Raw genomic sequence first — 18,584 nt, 5'->3', positions numbered from 1 at the left:
TGAAGAGCAGCAGATCTCTGGCCACGCTAAGTACACTGAGAGAATTAGAACTTAGAGGTGGCTGCATTTAATTGCTGGGAGAAGGCACTCTGTAAATTTTGAGAAATGTTAGAGATTTCCCAAAGCCTTTACTAGAAGTGTGACACCTTTATGAGAAAGGTGAAGGAATTTGATCCCAGGTCATACAGCAAGTTAGTAGCAAAGCTAAGACTAGAACCTAGATTTATTGACTCCTTTCACCTGATTATCACATTTGGAGGCCTCCTTATTGTTAGGGCTGGTAAAATATTACCTCAAATTCGTATAGTTCTTAGTGCCACATTAAGTTCTACGTGTACGATCTCTCCTTTTGGCCCATTTGTGTGCTTGGGACAATAAATGCAATTGTTCTCCCTTTGAGGATAAGAAGATTGCAACTCAAGAAGACACAAGGTAGTCTATAACAGAGTCAAGACCGGAACCCAGTACTCCCAATTCCCTCACCATGGCTGTTTCCACCATGCTATCCTGCTTGTCTAGTGCCTGAACTGGAAAATGAGTGTGAGACAACACAGTTTAAAAGACAGCTCTTAATTACTTATTAAAAATAAGTAATTACATATATTGTAGGCACAGACATGAAATACTCTCTGTCCCCTCTCCTTCTAACAATGTAAATGTTAAACCGAGTTCTCTAGTTTTGCACAAATCCGCAGCAATTAAAACTTTGCACTGTTTGGGAGCTACTTTTCTAACAAATGTATCCTTATCAAATTGAAACAAAATTTTAAATACATGAAATACAAGGGAAAAAATTCCCTGTAGCCCTCCCCCATTTCTGGCCCACATTTATCTCTATTTTCATGACTGAGTTTCTCAAGCCAGGGACACATGGCCGAAGACTATTTGAAACGACAAGTATTCCAAAGAACACGTAACAGGCTAGTGGGTGGACCACGCAGCACCCCGGGGAGCGGATGACCTGAGTTCCAGACTTGGTCCCCTCCAGGCTCCATCCCGGTGTTGCCCTAAGAAGCCACCTAAACTTGAGGTGGTTTCGTTCACTGCAAAATGAGGGGACTGGATCAGTGCACGGAGATGAATTTGAACGTGAGACTCTACTCACGCTTTGCATATTTAAATCCATAAATGTAAAATTAAAACCATACATGTATATATCATTACTTGATTCGTCAGAAATCGCGTCCTCCCCGCCGTCCCTGAGACTGGGGGCCCGGTTCGGCGGACCCGGGCGGGGCTGGCGGAGCCCGGCAGATACCAGTGGGCGGACTGACTAGCTAACAGAGGGCCAGCCCGGGGGACCTCACCCCGCGTCCGCCGCTCTCACTGCTCTTCCTAACTCCCGGGCGGCCCCGCGCGCCGCCGGGCGCTCGCGGCCCCGCCACCTGCTCCCGGCAGCCAATGGGGCGCGCGGGGGTGGGTGGGGCGGCCGGGGCGGGGCGAGGCTACAAAAGGCCGAGCACCGGGACCCCCTGCTGCGGGCGCGCTCTCGGGGCACTCGGAAGGAGGTGGCTGAGCGCTGGGCACAGTCGGCTTGTGGACCAGGCAGGCGCGAGGCGATGCTGCGGGTGCGGTGTCTGCGCGGCGGGAGCCGCGGCGCTGAAGCGGTGCACTACATCGGGTCTCGGGTGCGTGCGCCGCCGCCTCATCGGGCAGCCGCGTGCTCTCTTCCCCCTCTCCTTTCCTGGCTTTCCCCCACCAGCCTTGCACGACCCTGTCCTTTCTGGGCCCCCTTGGAAGCTCGGCTTCAGGAGCCTTTGCCGGCTGCCGGAAGCTTGGCGGTGTCCCAGGGGAAGGGGACGTGCGTTGGGGCCACACCCAGTGGGCACAGCTGCGGTCTGCGCGCCTCGGGCTGCGTTGGCCGTCAGCGCAGGGGGCGCCGCCCTCCCCAGCCGGAGGGGGCGAGGGCGACAAGCAACACCGCTTAGTGAAAAAGGGCGGCCTTTTGGTGGCTCATTGCTATGGGTGGGCAGAGAATTGGGCATGCGTGTACCGTGGATGGACGGGAGAAGGGGCGAAGTGGGACTCGGGGACGGAGGGGGAGCGAGCAGGCTCATTCCAAGTGTAACGTGGAGACCTGAGTCGCGAGAGGAGTTGGAGCGAGTTCGGTCTGTACCCAGATTTCTGCCCGGTCCTGCCCTCCGCTTCCCTGGTATGCAGACAAGCGTCTGCAGCAAACCCTCCCTAGCTCCTGGGACGGGAATAGCCAGGCAGTTTGGCTTCCGCCAGCAACTAGCTTCAGAACAGCTGTCACTCCGTCCTGCTTTGTAGTCTCCACCCTGGCTCCCCTCCTGCCTCCTTCCTAAGGCTTTTAACAGAACCGGATAGAGATCTGTGGGGTTGAGGTTTGCCCAGTGTATGAGGGACTCTCCCTGCTCTAGAGTTTATGGGCTCTACATTTTCAAAAGCCTTTTCTGAAGTTCTTAGATCTCCTTCCTAGTTGTTTAAGTTTGTACCTGGGTTAGTTAATCCTTATCTTGGCTAGGGTACTGTGGACCATCTGTAAAATAAGCCCATGGCACTTGGTCACTCTCTCATAATTGCAGTGCCAAATAATGTGAAGTGTGTGTCAGTGAGGACAAATTGATGGTTTGAAGCTGATTATTCTGAAAGATAAAGTCATTTAAAATGCTTCTATATTTTCATTTGCGTGGGGCCGGGGGAGAGGATCCTAATACTTAGTATTAGTAACCTTTGGTACTGAAAGGGACAGGAGGCTCCCTTCCCCAGCTGGACTTGGCAGGGAGATCCAGAGCCACTTTCTGTGGTTTTCTGGGAAGAAGGGTGACCCATCATCTGCAGAAAACTTGCTTAAGGCTTGATTGCAGAAAACCATTCCGAGATATCAATGGGGGTGTATGGTCTTTGGGGAGAAAATCTTCCAAGAAGTTTTAAAGAGTTATACCAATTAACATAATAGATAATGTATAAATAAACACAAAAGTAAAATCTGTAACCCCACTACCCACCTATCCACTAACATCTGTTTACATTCTCCTAAAAGATTTTAAATGCCTGGCTGTGTTATCCTGGGTTTTCATCCCACCTCTACTTCCCCCTCCCCCAAGTACTGTGCAGGACCACACAATAATCTTTTCTTTGTTCTTGGAAGCTTGGAAGAACTGTAACAGGATGGGTGCAGCGAACTTTCCAGAGCACCCAGGCAGCTACGGCTTCCTCCCGGAATTCCTGTGCAGCTGACGACAAGGCCACTGATCCTCTGCCCAAGGACTGCCCTGTCTCCTCTTACAACGAATGGGACCCCTTAGAGGAAGTGATAGTGGGCAGAGCAGAAAATGCCTGTGTTCCACCATTCACTGTGGAGGTGAAGGTAAAGCCGGGTTTCACATGTCTGAGCGGGTTCATTCCTCATGGTCTGCAGTCTGGCTTCTGCTCCCACTCTCCTCTGTAACTGCGTTCACTTTAGCTTACCCAAGACTACCCAGATCCAGTGGCTGATGATCTCTTACTTGGCATCCCTGCAGTATTTGACACTATCTACACCAATGATTACTCCCTCCTTCAGGTTTGGGGAGACCGTTTCGTGGGGTGGGGGGGATATTAGTTCTTTCCCTATTCCTCACATCTTCTTCCTTTACGGTCTGTAATGTTGGGCTGGACAGAATTTCACTGTAGCTGTTCTCATAGCTTCCTCCCACCCCTCCACTCTGGTCCAGATCTCTCTCCTGAATTCTGTCCATATGAACACGTTAAATTCCTTGCTGGGTATTGCCACTGGACCTCAAACATGGCACATTTGAGTTCAGCTGCCAGCCACTCTGCAAACCTGGGACGTTCTTCATTCCTTCCTTTCAGTTTTTGGCATTCCTATCTATTCAAGCTAAAACTTTTATTTCTCCTTCAGTCACATCCTCCACATCCATTCTCCAAGATCAAACAAGTCTTTTATCAAAATGAACCTTACCTCCATCCCTCTGCTACTGCCTTAGGTCAGGATCTCATCAACTGCCTGGACTATTGCAGTTAACTCCCAACTGGTCTCCCCTATTTGCTGCACTCTCTAAACCACCTCTAGCTTCTATCAGAGTAATTTCTTAAAACCCAAATTCAGTATTGTTACTCACCTGCTCCTATCAAGCCTCTAGTTTGCTAGCCTCTCTCCTCTAATAATTCCACCCAGGTTTCAGCAGATTTTATGAGATAACCATATAAACAGCCAAATTAGACTACTACCAAACAAGCCTCAGGCCTTTGCTCCCACCTAAAACTCTCCCACCTACCTTCCTGCACCCCTTTTGTCTGCAGTTTAAACCTCCCCCTCTTCCTACCACCTAGTTCCAGTGGCACCTCCCACAAAGCCTTCCAGGATTTCCCTGGCAACAAGTAATATCTTCCTTTTTTAAAACTCTTAGTGCTCTTTATCTGTAATATTTTTATGACCAGAGTCTCTGTGGGCTGGTATTCCGGTTGTATACTGCATAAGGGTTCCATCCACACTTCAGATGCAGCTTAAGCTTCCATTAATAATGGGTTACAAATATATCTTCAGTGTACTTAAATTCTTCCTGAATATTAACATTTTTATTTGTAATGTGGGTTGAGGAAATAAGTTCTGTTACATCACTGTCATCATCATCAGAAATGTTGTCTACCTTGTATCAGGGCTCCAGAGTTATTAGCACAAAAGAACTTGCTTTCCATCTGGAGAGGTATGATGTTTATTACGTAGAAATGAAGACTAATACTAAGTATCTTATGGCAACTAGCTGGCAAGGTAGTTGAATTCAAATACCAGGAGAGCTAAGGGAAAAGCAATGACCAAATGCTGGATAGTTAGGAAGTCTTCTTCCTAAATGAAGAAAATAGTTCTTGAGTTAGACCTTGAAGAGAAGGTAATAGAAAAAGTCATAACTTCTTCTAGTTGTTCTGAAATTACCTTTGGTTTTGATATTTGAAATTTGATGAACAGATTAATTTATGTATCATCCACATGTTTTAAAAAGGCATGATCTTTTTAAAGTCTTTTTAATTTTTTTTTTGAAATTTATTTTATTCATTTATTTATTTTTGGTGGCGTTGGGTCTTCGTTGCTGCGTGCGGGCTTCCTCTAGTTGCGGTGAACAGGGGCCGCTCTTCATTATGGTGCGCAGGCCTCCCATTGCGTTGGCCTCTCCTGCTGTGGAGCACGGGCCCTAGACGCGCGGGCTTCAGTAGTTGTGGCTCACGGGCTTAGCTGCTCCGTGGCATGTGGGATCTTCCTGGACCAGGGCTCGAACCCGTGTCCCCTGCATTGGCAGGCGGATTCTTAACCACTGCGCCACCAGGGAAGCCCTAAAGTCTTTTCTTGAAAGGAAGTCCCATCCCCTAAACATTTTAATTGGGTGGAATTAAATTTCAAATTCAGGCAATAGTTTATCCTTCTATTTGTCTTTAGAATAATTGACTTTTATATCATGCGATCTTACGGAATCAGAATTCTAAGACATTATTTTGAGTTCTTTGTCACTTGATTTATGATTTTAGATTTTGCAATTTCATGGACTTTTGGAAGGTGTGCCAGGCTGAAGTCAGGAGATCAGGATTGAATTAGGTATTTGATAAAAGCTTATTAGCTAATCTCAGTTAATCAGCTCTTTGACCTTGTGATCTTGATTCCACAAATTTCTGGGCCTCACTAAAATGAAGATATTAAGAGGGTTGCTATCTACCTAATGAGATTAAATAGGAAGGTAAAAGGTTACATGTTACTTATTTTTAAAGGACAAAACTACAACTCATTATAGTTGTATGGATGCAATTTGCCAAGTCTGTTGAGGGTATAACAATTGTAGATAATAGTAGCTTTAGCAGTATTGATTTCATTCATTTGTCTGGTTATTTCTGCTTTATGACACATAAGAAACTAGGTATTGAGGGAGAGGAAATTAAATCTAAGACATGCATGGCCAACTAGAAGGTCTTACCTTCTAGTTGGAGAAAAATGACACAGATATATTAATCAGTTTGGGACCAATGAAATATAAAATAATGTAGTAAACCATTTATAGGCAGTTAGAGCATAATATATGTTGGAAGATGTAAGTGCCAGAAAAATTTTATGGGAACGAGGAACACGGTCATCAGGAAGCACAATTTTTGAAAGCTTTGTGGCTTTTTTTTTTTTTTTTTTTGGTACGCGGGCCTCTCACTGTTGTGGCCTCTCCCGTTGAGGAGCACAGGCTCCGGACGCGCAGGCTCTGCGGCCATGGCTCACAGGCCCAGCCGCTCCACGGCATGTGGGATCTTCCCAGACCGGGGCACGAACCCGTGTCCCCTGCATCGGCAGGCGGACTCTCAACCACTGCGCCACCAGAGAAGCCCACTATGTGGCTTTTTATTCTGCAAACGTGGTGAATACTTTCCATCAAATATGTGCTTTTTGTTTTGCTTTTGTCTTTTTTTTTTCTAAAGCCCTTGATAAAAGGACCTTTTAAAAATACAAATACAAAGTTGAGTGGGATGAATTGGGAGATTGGGATTGACATATACACACTACTATGTATAAAATAGACAACTAATGAGAACCTACTGTATAGCACGGGGAACTCTACTCAGTGCTCCATGGTGACCTAAAAGGGAAGGAAATCCAAAAAAGAGGGGATACGTGTATACGTATAGCTGATTCACTTTGCTGTACAGCAGAAACTAACACAACGTTGTAAAGCAACTATACTCCAATAAAAATTAATAAAAAAATACAAAGTCGATCAATGTTAATGTAATATCAGTTTGCAGCTGGATAAATAATGTTTCTATTGAGATTACCTAGCCTTCCAAAGACCGTATTTAAAATTCATTTGGCAAACACCCCTAAAGGATTTTAGGCTCTGAAAGACTATCAGGTTTCTAGGAGTGCAGCCACATGTCTGCAACAGGTTATTAAAAACATCACATGCTAAGCATTTAATATAGTGGTTTTTTTTATCTTGCAGACACTTGGTAAATGATTGCTAACTTATTCAGCAGGGTTATAAAGGAAGTGTAAATAATTTCCAACTATCTCTTGGAAAATGTAGTCTGGCCTATCACTCAGACTTTGTCCAACCTTAGCCAGAGTATGAACTATACAAGAGAATTCACACTTGTTCAAATAACTTTTTTCTCCCAGCTTGCTTTTATCAAGCAAGCTTCACTCTGCACAGATAGTCACATGGGATACTTTGGAATGTGTCCAGCAAGAAAACATGGCTGTGCAGCAGAAACTCTTTAACCCAGTTAAATTTTCAAAGACTTCTTGTCCCCTCGTGGGCTGTTAGAGATGTGCCTGGCATGAGAAGGAGGAAGTGGTGAATGGATGAGTAGTACCAGGATGTGTCTGAGAGGAATATAAAGAGTCATTATTATCCTCTCCTCTGGTTGCTACTGCAGGACCTCCTAGGAGTAGAAAACAGTAGAGTGCTCTTGTTTTGTTTTGTTTTTTAAAAGAGTGGATTGATCTTAACAAGCAATCAAATTTTTAATTCTGATAGCATTTTTCATGGGCCAGAAATTGAGCTTATTGTTTACCTACCGATCTTCAAAAATAAAGCAACTAACTGATCATTTAGACAGGGTTTGGCAAGGTTTTTCTTTACAGGGTCAGATAATAAATGTTTCAGGCTTTGCAGACCATAGGTCTATGTCACAACTGCTCCAGTCTCAACTCTGCCACTGTAGTGCAAAACCACCCCAGGCAATATGTAAATGAGTATTTCTATGTTCCATAAAACTTTATTTGCAAAAACAGGCAGCAGTCCAGATGTGGCCCATGGACTTTAGTTTGCCAGCCCCTGTTTTAGAGCCTCACTGGCATCTCCTTGTTTGCTGAAGACCTGTTTTTCAGATTCTTATTCCCTCCCCAGCAGGCTCAGCTCCAGCCTAATTGATGTGAACCTAGGTATTGAACTAACAAGAGGCAGGTCTGCTTCCATATGTTTGATATTTATCAGGCTGAGGTGAAAGTGGAAGTAGAGACATATAATCTGGAAAAGACGTGGTCTTTGACATTAAAGAGCTAGACATCTAGATAGTCCTGTCTCATTACCCAGTTTCCCCTTCTTTATGGCACTTACCACTGTCTGAAGTTATCTGATTTGTAATAATGGAAACCTTATCGGACATGATTAGGACGAGTGGTTGGTTAATCAACGATACAAGGAAACATTTTAAAAACATCTGCTTTAACACAGACCTACTAGAGAATGGACTTGAGGACACGGGGAGGGGGAAGGGTAAGCTGGGATAAAGTGAGAAACTGGCATGGACATATATACACTACCAAAACGTAAAAGAGATAGCTAGTGGGAAGCAGCCGCATAGCACAGGGAGATCAGCTCAGTGCTTTGTGACCACCTAGAGGGGTGGGATAGGGAGGGTGGGAGGGAGACGCAAGAGGGAGGAGATATGAGGACATATGTATATGTATAACTGATTCACTTTGTTATAAAGCAGAAACTAACACACCATTGTAAAGCAATTATACTCCAATAAAGATGTTAAAACTAAGAATAAAATAAAAATACCTGCTTTAAACATTTTTTAAAAACTTAAAACATATAAATGTACGTTGCTTTGCCAATCTTTTGATGAAGGTCCAAGGCTTTTTCTTAGCATTTGGATCTTCTGATTGGAATTCTGCTTTATGTGTCTTAATCAATTATATCCATGTGTGTCTCCTACATTTCCCAATGTATTTTTTAATTTGACTGAGAACTTTGCACATGGAAAACAATCTGAATGAAGAATCCTTCCAGACTTTTCCACTTTTGAAAACCAGTATTTTATAGTTGTTGTACCTACCCTAATCCAATAGTAATTTTTAGCAAATTGATTGAGCCTTTTTAAAGCATTCAACCGCCTTCCATTCCGTTGTCTTTTAAAATGCATATAACCCTTGGACACTTCCTAAATGTTAAGATTTTTTTTTCAGCTACTTAAAAATTGGGGGATTTGCTTATCAAATCACTTCTTTTTATGGTGAAAGGACCTGAAGCACTATGAAAGCTTAGATGGATTGGGGAGAAGAGAGGTTGGTGGGGAGAGACACTTTGGCAGGGAAGTGTAGGAAGCTCTAAAGGTAGACTTGCACCGCTGCACAGGTTTGCCAAGTGGTGATTCTGTTGAATGAGAAAATAATCAATAATGGCTTTTTAAGAGAAACAAAGCATAGTTGAGAGTATGTCCCTAACCTTTAAGGGAGCAGTGTTCTATTTTCCTACAAAGTATCTTGAAGTGCTGTTATTTAGACAGAATTCTGGGATGCCTGGGTAGCCCATGGTTTTATCTTCGTATAGGTATGCTTTTATTCTCTTAAGCTATTTTGTTTGTTCTCTTATTTGATTTCATTGAGACTGTCTAATGGGAGCGTCCATGTCCTATTTTGTCTGTGAAGCATGTAAAAAGTGGCCCAAGAGCATTCCAAGCCCATGTGAGGGCAGACATGCTGTGTGTGGTAAGGCATGAGATCTCAGGCAGAAGGAACAAAAGGTCTCAAAACATCCAGAGAATTTAGAGATCTTCATTCAGCAAATATTGAGTGTCTTCCCAGCGTCAGTGTGCTTGGTACTGGGGATGAACACTGCACCAGATGTGGTCTCAGTCTCAATTCCATTAAGTTATACAAGTAATTGTTCACAACCTATGAACCTATCTTGAGCTGTAATTTTTTCCTGTAAGTATTTCACTTACTTTCTTCTGGTTCTAGGCCAACACATATGAAAAGTACTGGACTTTTTACCAAAAGTATGGGGGCCATCATTTTCCCAAAGATCATTTGAAAAAGGCTGTTGCCGAAATTGAAGAAATGTGCAATATTTTAAAAATGGAAGGAGTGACAGTGAGGAGGCCTGACACCATTGACTGGTCCTTGAAGTATAAAACTCCTGATTTTGAGTCTACGGGTAAGTGATACTGCATACTTAAACTGCTAGAGTCTTAATTTTTTAATTTCTCTTAATCTGTAAGGAGAAAGCTCTGATTATTTCTCAGAGATCCCTTTGTTTTAATAATCCTTCAAAACTTTAAAGATTATTTAGGAACAGTTTGGTTCTTTTTGGTAAGACTTAGATGTACACATTTTAAACTCCATTGTAAATCTAGAATTTCCTTGAAAGAAGCAGTTTTTCTAAACTTCATGAGCATTTCCTTACATAAGACCAGTGGATTCCATTTAATTTTCCTCAAGAACAGAAATTAAAAGGGGAACAGAAACATTCCCATCTTATTTTTAACTGACACTGCTGCAGGATTGTTTTTGTGCCTGAGTTCAGTGTGTTCTTTTTTTTTTTTTTTTAATATTTATTTACTTATTTATTTATTTGGTTGTGCTGGGTCTTAGTTGTGGCAGGTGGGCTCCTTAGTTGTGGAGTTTGGTGTGTTCTAATTTACAGTTGTATAAGTGATCCTTGGCCCAATTTTCATCTTGTGGTACTGATATTCCCTGAAAAACTCTGTTAGGAGTTATAAAAGGTGAAAACTTGGTGGTTCAAGATGTCTTTGAACAAGAGATGCTTCTTTTTCTCTTTTCTTCTTCCTTTCTTTCTTTTTTTTTTTTTTTCCATTTGGCCTGGCTTCACCCTACCCACACAGAATTCATGTCAACAGTCTGGCATGTATCATTTAATATTTTTTCACTTGCGTATAATTATGTACATATACACATGTAGGTTTTCTGTAATTTTTATTTTTTTTACCGAAGAATGAAATCACATTATATAGACTCTTCTTTCTTGGAAATTAGCATCACTGAAGTTGCTCTTGAACTTTCTGGCCTGACAGGTTTATATGGTGCGATGCCTCGAGACATCCTGATAGTTGTGGGAAATGAGATTATCGAGGCTCCCATGGCCTGGCGCGCTCGCTTCTTTGAGTACCGCGCATACAGAGCAATTATCAAAGACTACTTCCGCCGCGGGGCCAAGTGGACAACAGCTCCTAAGCCCACAATGGCTGATGAGCTTTATGACCAGGTAAGTCCCCAATTATGGGAGAGCTTATTAGTAACTTTTCTAAATAATCCACAGAGACTGAGAGATTCTCTGATACCTTGTATTTATTATGTATTTCAGAAGCTGAGATCACCTACTTTTCGAAAACTGATTGTTTTATGATGAAAATAAGAGTAAATGATGTTATAATAACAGTAATAATAATAGCTAACACTTATTGGTGTTTACCATGTGCCAGATCTTGAATTAAGTACTTTATTTACATCCTCAGTCCTGTTTATTTTTCACAACAACCCCATGAGTGAGTAGTTTCATTCCATTACAGGGAGGAAAACTTGTCTAAAGGCGCACAGCTATTCATTGGTGGAGACAGAACAGTCACTAGGCTGAACTCCAGCCTCTTCTAGAAAAAGAATTTGGTCTGTAGGCCATATTCACAGTAAAAGGAAGTATATGTCTCTTATTAGATCACTTACTATTTGATCACTTATAGAAAGAATAAAAAAATGAAAATTTCTTTAAACCCTTTATGGGTTTAAAGACAGAAGTAAGTAATGAATCTATTACCCAACCGCACACCCAGTCAAATTTGGTAAGGGATGCATGGCATCGCATTTTAGGCTCAGGGCCAACTTCTTTTTTCAAAAGAACAGAATGACTTCATCTTGCAGATTTTCAATACTGTAGATAGATACATAAATCATTGGATGGGTCATGGAATATTTTCAGTTTCATTACTCCCTCTGTACCACTTGCTTCCAAGTATCAGGAACTTGTCATGCCTAGTTTTTAATTTTTTTGTTGGTGGTTTGGTTTATTTTGGTTTGCTTAGCATGGGCCTACATCTTCCCATGCATGTTTCAGTCTAGAACAGGTCAGTAGTATTTCAGGAAATGATGATGTTGAATTAATTTTCTTAGTAATGAAGGCCCTATGAGTCATCTCCTCATGAACCAAGGCATTGTGTGTGTTCATTCTTGTTCCAATTAGGATTACCCCATCCATTCTGTAGAAGACAGACACAAATTGGCTTCTCAGGGAAAATTTGTGACGACTGAGTTCGAGCCATGCTTTGATGCTGCTGACTTCATTCGAGCTGGAAGAGACATCTTTGCACAGAGAAGCCAGGTTGATAACGGCTACCTCAGAAATTTCTCACTTTATTATTATATTTTAAATTTCCGAAATTAAAGTATTTTCATCCTATTTTTAGTTATCTAAACATAGAACCAAATCTTTATAGGTTTATGTCTCCTTTTTTATTTTCAGGTGACAAACTACATGGGCATTGAGTGGATGCGTAGGCATCTCGCTCCAGACTACAGAGTACATATCATCTCCTTTAAAGACCCCAATCCGATGCACATTGATGCCACCTTCAATATCATCGGGCCCGGTCTTGTGCTTTCCAATCCTGACCGACCATGTCACCAGGTAGGGGAGTTCTTAGGACTCTGGAAAATCAAGAGAGTTTGGCAACTGAAGGAATTGCCACTATTATTTTAAGCACTTCCGTGATTCCTAATGGTTCTAAATGACAGATTCAGCAATGCTCACATGATTATCATTGGATTGCTTATGTTATATTTACTACAGGATGTCCGACACTCAGAAGTATACACTATAGCCGTGATAATTAGTGTAGTGTCATCAGACTCTGACTTTGGCTGCTTGCTGCTGTCAGAGCCTCAAGTTTGTGCGTATGTGTGTGTTTTTATTGAACAGAGTGGTATTATCTCATAACTTGCAGCCGAGGTTCCTCAGCAGATGAATTGCAAACAAGATGATCTCTGCATGTCTGGGGTAACACCACTAGGCAGTGGGTGTCTTCTTCCCTCTCCAGTGGGGCTCCCTTCAGCCAGGCCCACCCTGCAGGGGAGGAGCAGAGCCACTGCACTGCAGCAGGTCTATCCCCCCCTGCAGCCTCCTACTTCTGCCCGCTGCCCCCTACTTCCAGTTGGGCGGTGAGTGATTTTGTGTTATTTGCTGGGCTGCAGTGCGCCATTGCAAAATTCACTATTTTACCATATCACTGTTCATTTCTATTCTATATATTTAGACCAATGACCAAAATTACTTATTTACTTCATTTTATTTACATATAATTTATATAAATCAGTTATATATATTATTAAATATTTAATATAATTTATATACTAAGTGGGTATGTGAACTAGGGATGGTTGGGTTATAATAGGTCACTAGGGCCAGTTATGGTTCTTTGGGAGTATATTCCTAACATCTGTCTTTATACCATAGTCACAGACGCAAAGTGACAGACTATGAAGTGGATGGACTGTGGGTTTGACATAGTCATATTTTGTTTCCTTACAACTAACTAATAGGAAATATTTTCATTTTCTTTAATGAGAATTTCTCAAGGAAAATATCTTTGGTCTTTTAAAATCTCTGAAACCTGTGAAAAGCACAAGAATATTTTTTAAAGCTTTAACATTTCTGCTACTTTTTAACTTTAATCTGGCAATCTGAGGATTTTATGTACATTTTAACTAAGATGCAGACAAAATCATCCAAATGTTTTGAAATTTTAATTTTTTAATTTTGGCAGTTGAGAAGATAGCTTCTCAAAAAGAATTATTAATCATAAGGGCTATCAGAGACCAAGAATGATAAGAATAGTATCTATAGATTTAAGCCTCTTTGGGTTTGGGGGGTTGTTTTTATTTTGGTCTTGCAGATTGATCTTTTCAAGAAAGCAGGATGGACCATAGTTACTCCTCCAATACCAGTCATCCCAGATGGTATGTTTACTTTTGTATACTCATAGCCTAAAATAATTACTTCAGTGGCCAAGAATCTTTCACCTATAGACAGCAGCCTGCATATTAGCAATTTTTAGAATATTTCCCTGGTAAGCATAAACTGGTGCTTGGCACTAGGGGTGCTAGAACAAGGCTGGACTTGTGTTCACAACCTCTCCTTCCATAGAAAATGAAAATGAAAAGACAGGAAAAATCAGTATAAAACAATATCACGGAAAGCAAGAAATGGCTTTTTAAAGACAAGGTGAAATTCAAATGTGTAATGAGTATGGATTGATTCATAACATTTACAGGTAGTCTTAAGATTAAAATAAATTTTCACAGGGAAACTGAACTATTGAAAGAATTGAGCTGTCACTAGAATATTCTTCACTTCTGAATCCTTGCTTTAACCAAGAATAACAGCAGACATGATTTAACGGTTATTGCTATTTTTAGATCACCCACTCTGGATGTCGTCCAAATGGCTTTCCATGAATGTCTTAATGCTAGATGAAAAGCGTGTTATGGTGGATGCCAACGAAGTCCCGATTCAAAAGATGTTTGAAAAGCTGGGTATGTACCCAGCATAAATGAAACATGTTCATATTCAAAAATATTAAATGAGAAGAAATGACATGCTAGGTCTGATGTATGATTTATCTAATTAAATTTCTGTTCCTTTTAGAAGTACCAAGTTGTTATTTCATAGATGGACAATATATTTGTTTTCAACAATCACAACCTCAAAAGGTTGGAGATGCATCCCAGGCTCCTTAGACACCCTCTTAGCAATAAGTTTATCAATCTTCTGTGACTTATCTAACTTCCTGGTGCCCAAGTGTGGAGAACTACCCCTTTGCAGATAAGCATATAGATGATTTGGCCCTTCGCCAAATAAGAAATTGTTGGGGTCCTTTAAAAGTAATTTGTCATTACATATTTTAAAGGACTATAAGGATACAGATATAGAAGTGACTTATATGTGTGATAAGCACTGTGAACAAAGTAATGAAATACAATAGAGGATGTCAGTAAATCATTTCAGCTTTGAACTTTTAGCAGAACTGGTTATAACTTGGGTGGGAATTTGCTTATCATGGTATTCAAAATTTAGACCAGTTATTCTATACTGAGAAAAGCGTTGAAAGAAGTTTCATATGGCTGTTATTAGGGTGCAGAAGTGTGTGTTTATCACTATCATTCTACTTGACATATCCTAAGTGTCAAATAAAGCCAGGCGGTACACTTGTTGAAATCAAGTCATGTTTTGATTTATGTCTTATATTTCAGGTGTACTATTCAGAAGATATTGTTTGCCCCTTTGAAACATCCCTCTTTAATGAAGTATCAGTTTAAAAAGATTAGCCCATTAGTTTTAGATTGAGCCCAATCTAATTATTTCACCCCTAATGCTATCCCACTTTTTTTTTCGTGGCTTTTGTTAAATAAGCCAATTGCTTGGGTTCAGTTTCCTTGTCCATTAAGATTTTATTGTTTCTCAACTTAAAATATTATTAAGTACCAAATATTTGATTTATAATTTTGTTTTTAATAAAGTCTTTTTGAACATAGGGAACTTGTTAAAGCAAATTAAGTTCTCTCCAATTCAGGGTTATATGGCTCTAGCCATCTGACTAATATAGATATGTCTTTCTATCAGGAAACACATGCTCATGGTTAAAAGCCCACTTCTTATCCCAAGCCCACTCCTGAACCCGTGTCCAAACCCTGTTTTTACTCTTCAAAGCCCTCCTCAGTCTTACTTTCTCATGAAAGGCTTTCCAGATGACTCATGCTGCCTTTCTAACTATACCAGTGGACCCTTTAGCAACTCTGTAGCTTAGCTTTCCTCTCAAAATAATGGATTCCTCAAGAGAGAAGAATAGATTTTCTTTTTAAAACCCCATTATGCCAAACACAACAGATTCTTCTAAAATACCTTTGGTTGACTGGGCCATGTACATCATAACCATATTAATACAAATGGTGCTGGATTAAACTAATTGCCTGAGTAGCTCTGATACCTGTATGACCATACAACCCAGATGAGCTCTGTTCCATTGTTTCCTTAAGGTGGCCTGGTCAAGCTAATTGTGTCAGATAAACTTATATGCTTATATGCTTATATGTGGGTAGGTAAAGTCAACTTTTCAGGTTGGCTAAATGATACTTTTCTTACTAAATTGACATGGTAAAATTAGAACCAGTCTGACAAAGTAGTTAAAGCATAATTCTAAAAGGCCTTGAAATTTTACTATTTGGATTGTTTCTGAACGTTTGTCAGATATATCCGCTCATGAAACCTGTTGACTTGTGAATAGTCAATAGAACAAAATAGACTTCAGAGTCTCTGCTGACTTTCTGGTGAAGGTTTTATATTAGCAGTGGAATAGATTAGATGAAATATAATTGACGAATAAAACTGAAAGACTATCCTGGGGTGGACTTAAGGGTTAGAACCACAGTATTCCTACCCATTTTTAGGCTCATTTCTATAGAAGAATCTTCAAGTGAGTCCATCTAACTGGCCACGTCTCTCTCTTTCCATGCAGGTATCAGTACCATTAAGGTTAACATTCGTAATGCCAATTCCCTGGGAGGAGGCTTCCACTGCTGGACCTGCGATGTCCGGCGCCGAGGCACCCTACAGTCCTACTTTGATTGACCAGGCCTGCTGGGGCTTGGGGCTTGGCCTCAAATAAACCTAGGAAGCTTAGGGATAAGGTTCATTCTCCTGCTTTAAAAAGTGCATGAACTGTAGTGCTTTATACAATCATATCCATAACAGGGGTCTTAAGCCTGGTTTATTTTTATTACTTTTCTTTGATAAAAGGAAAATAACCTGTGCTAAATCTTACTCTCTTCTCCTAAATTTTTTACTGTTTGTCTTCAAGCATGAAAATTTGGTGAATGTCTACCAAAACAAAAATTAGTCATTTGAGTAACTTGGCTACTAATACATTTAACCATCTACCTCTGTTTTTAATTTTCTTTCCAAAAGGCAGCTTGAAATGTTGGTCCTAATAGTCACTTTTTTTTCCTTTTTGCTAAACTTGTGAATGTTTGTATCACTTCTTTTTTCTAAATAAAAGACTCAGAATGTACACAGATCTTACAGAACCAGTAATTGTCTCTTTTTCTAATAAGAAATTTGGGTAATTTTTAGTTTTAAAAAATAACCTAGACTATGCAAACATTTAAGTGAATTTTCCATGAATATTTTTAATATTCTTATCTCAACATTGGTGATATTTGCTATTAAAAACCTTTTCATACAACTTACCTCATTTCAAGTGATTTATTTTAATCTCTTTTTTCTTCTCTGTCCAGAATTTTAGAGGAATATTTAGTGCAATAGGATATAACTATCAGTTCCAATTCCTAAATTTTGATGTTCAGCATCTAATGGATACATTGCATCTTTGGTAATCTAAGATTTGTTTACAGATGTGCAAATTAATTAAAGCACAGACTTTAAAAGCATTAAAAAAAAAACTAATGGAGGTAAAACCTACATGCAATGTGAAATAATTTTAATGTTGGATACGGTACATGTATTTTTATTCTAATAAACTTTTGTGTTACAGAATGGGTTTTATTAGAGTTTGGCATCAGTCTAATCATTTTAAGCATAAGTAAATTATGGGAATATAGCTCTTGGAACAGTGTTCTAATGCTTTGAATTATTCAATATATTCACCTCCAGTAGATAAAAATTTAAACCTAATGCTTGTATTCAGAAATGTTTAGCAGAGTCAGATTTTATTTATTAATTAATCCAATCAGTCAACAATATCTGAATGTCTTCTGAATATAAGGGACTAATCCTAGGCCCCAGAAGAAGAAAAAAGTCTCCATTCTCTAGATACTCAGTATTTTGACCCATGAAAAATCTGTGGGGTGGGGATGGGGGGGTGTACTTTGAAGTGGTCATGGGTTTCGACCGTGCCTTTGTAGCCTAGTGTCTTTTTTCACACACCACAGAAATACCTGCCCATTCTACACTTGACTGAATCCTGCTTAAGAAACCTTACAATCATGTGGATTGGTGCACACTTAGGGGATATATTCCCTGGTCTAAATACTACTCTGCAATTCTATTACACACCCCTCCACATTCTCCTCAGTGGCTATTCCAAACCTTCACTTTGTTCTCTTATCATACTGTTTCATTTTTCACAGAGAAAATAGAGGCCATCAGGTGTCAGTTCCCTCAGCTTTTCTGCTCCAATTCTCTATAGATTTACCTGCATTTGCATTCCCTGGTTAAATTCTTTCTCTCCGTGCCTGTACTAGCTAAGCTTCTAAAGAGAAAAGTTGGGTCTTCCTCTCATCACTCAACTGTACTTCTCAACCCTCTACAAAGACACTTCTCTCACTACTGCAGAGAAAGAGGGGAGCCTTTTGACCAGGTCTAATCCACACAACTGTCCTTAGATTCTAATCTTTCTCTCCTCTTTCAGGAACTGGCTTCACCAGTTATCATCTTTCTTATAACTCCAGCCTCTGTGTGTGTGTGTGTGTGTGTGTGTGTGTGTTTTCCCTCAGCAAATCGTCATGTTCAAAATAATCTTCAAAACAAAAACTATCCCTCTGGCAATGTCACTGTCTTATAGAGCTCAGTTTCCAGAAAGAATACATCTACTGATATGTCCACTTTTTCACCTTTTATTTACTCTTCAATCTCTTGCTATCTGATTTCTACCTTATTGCTTCAGTGTACTGCTGAGAACCCTGACCCAAGTGTCATTTCCAGTGGACACAATTCAGGCCTTACTGACCATTCCTTTGAATGTCCCTCCTCTTTTGGGTTTCTGAGATACCGCTTTCTCCCATCTCTTATTGATTTTCAACCTCCTCCACTGGATTATCTTCTTTCTCCATTAAGGGTGGA

The 18,584-nt window shown here is 40.5% G+C and overlaps 1 protein-coding gene and 1 long non-coding RNA gene across 2 annotated transcripts in view; one reads left to right on the top strand and one right to left on the bottom strand.

The window, feature by feature from the left end:
• Positions 1 to 18,584, bottom strand: part of LOC132488510 (uncharacterized) — an 88,267-nt gene that overhangs the window by 13,296 nt on the left and 56,387 nt on the right. The gene's annotated exons all lie outside the window — the stretch shown is intronic.
• GATM (glycine amidinotransferase) lies at positions 1,446 to 16,835 on the top strand. The gene is made up of 9 exons (XM_060096769.1): positions 1,446 to 1,628; positions 3,113 to 3,331; positions 9,683 to 9,878; positions 10,756 to 10,946; positions 11,916 to 12,053; positions 12,195 to 12,359; positions 13,624 to 13,687; positions 14,147 to 14,263; positions 16,243 to 16,835. The coding sequence occupies exons 1-9, from the start codon at positions 1,560 to 1,562 to the stop codon at positions 16,353 to 16,355; spliced, it is 1,272 nt and encodes a 423-aa protein (XP_059952752.1). The 5' UTR covers positions 1,446 to 1,559; the 3' UTR covers positions 16,356 to 16,835.

Source organism: Mesoplodon densirostris, chromosome 4, assembly GCF_025265405.1.
Source record: "Mesoplodon densirostris isolate mMesDen1 chromosome 4, mMesDen1 primary haplotype, whole genome shotgun sequence".
Classification (NCBI taxonomy): Eukaryota; Metazoa; Chordata; class Mammalia; order Artiodactyla; family Ziphiidae; genus Mesoplodon; species Mesoplodon densirostris.
This window is presented reverse-complemented; position numbering and strand designations above follow the sequence as displayed.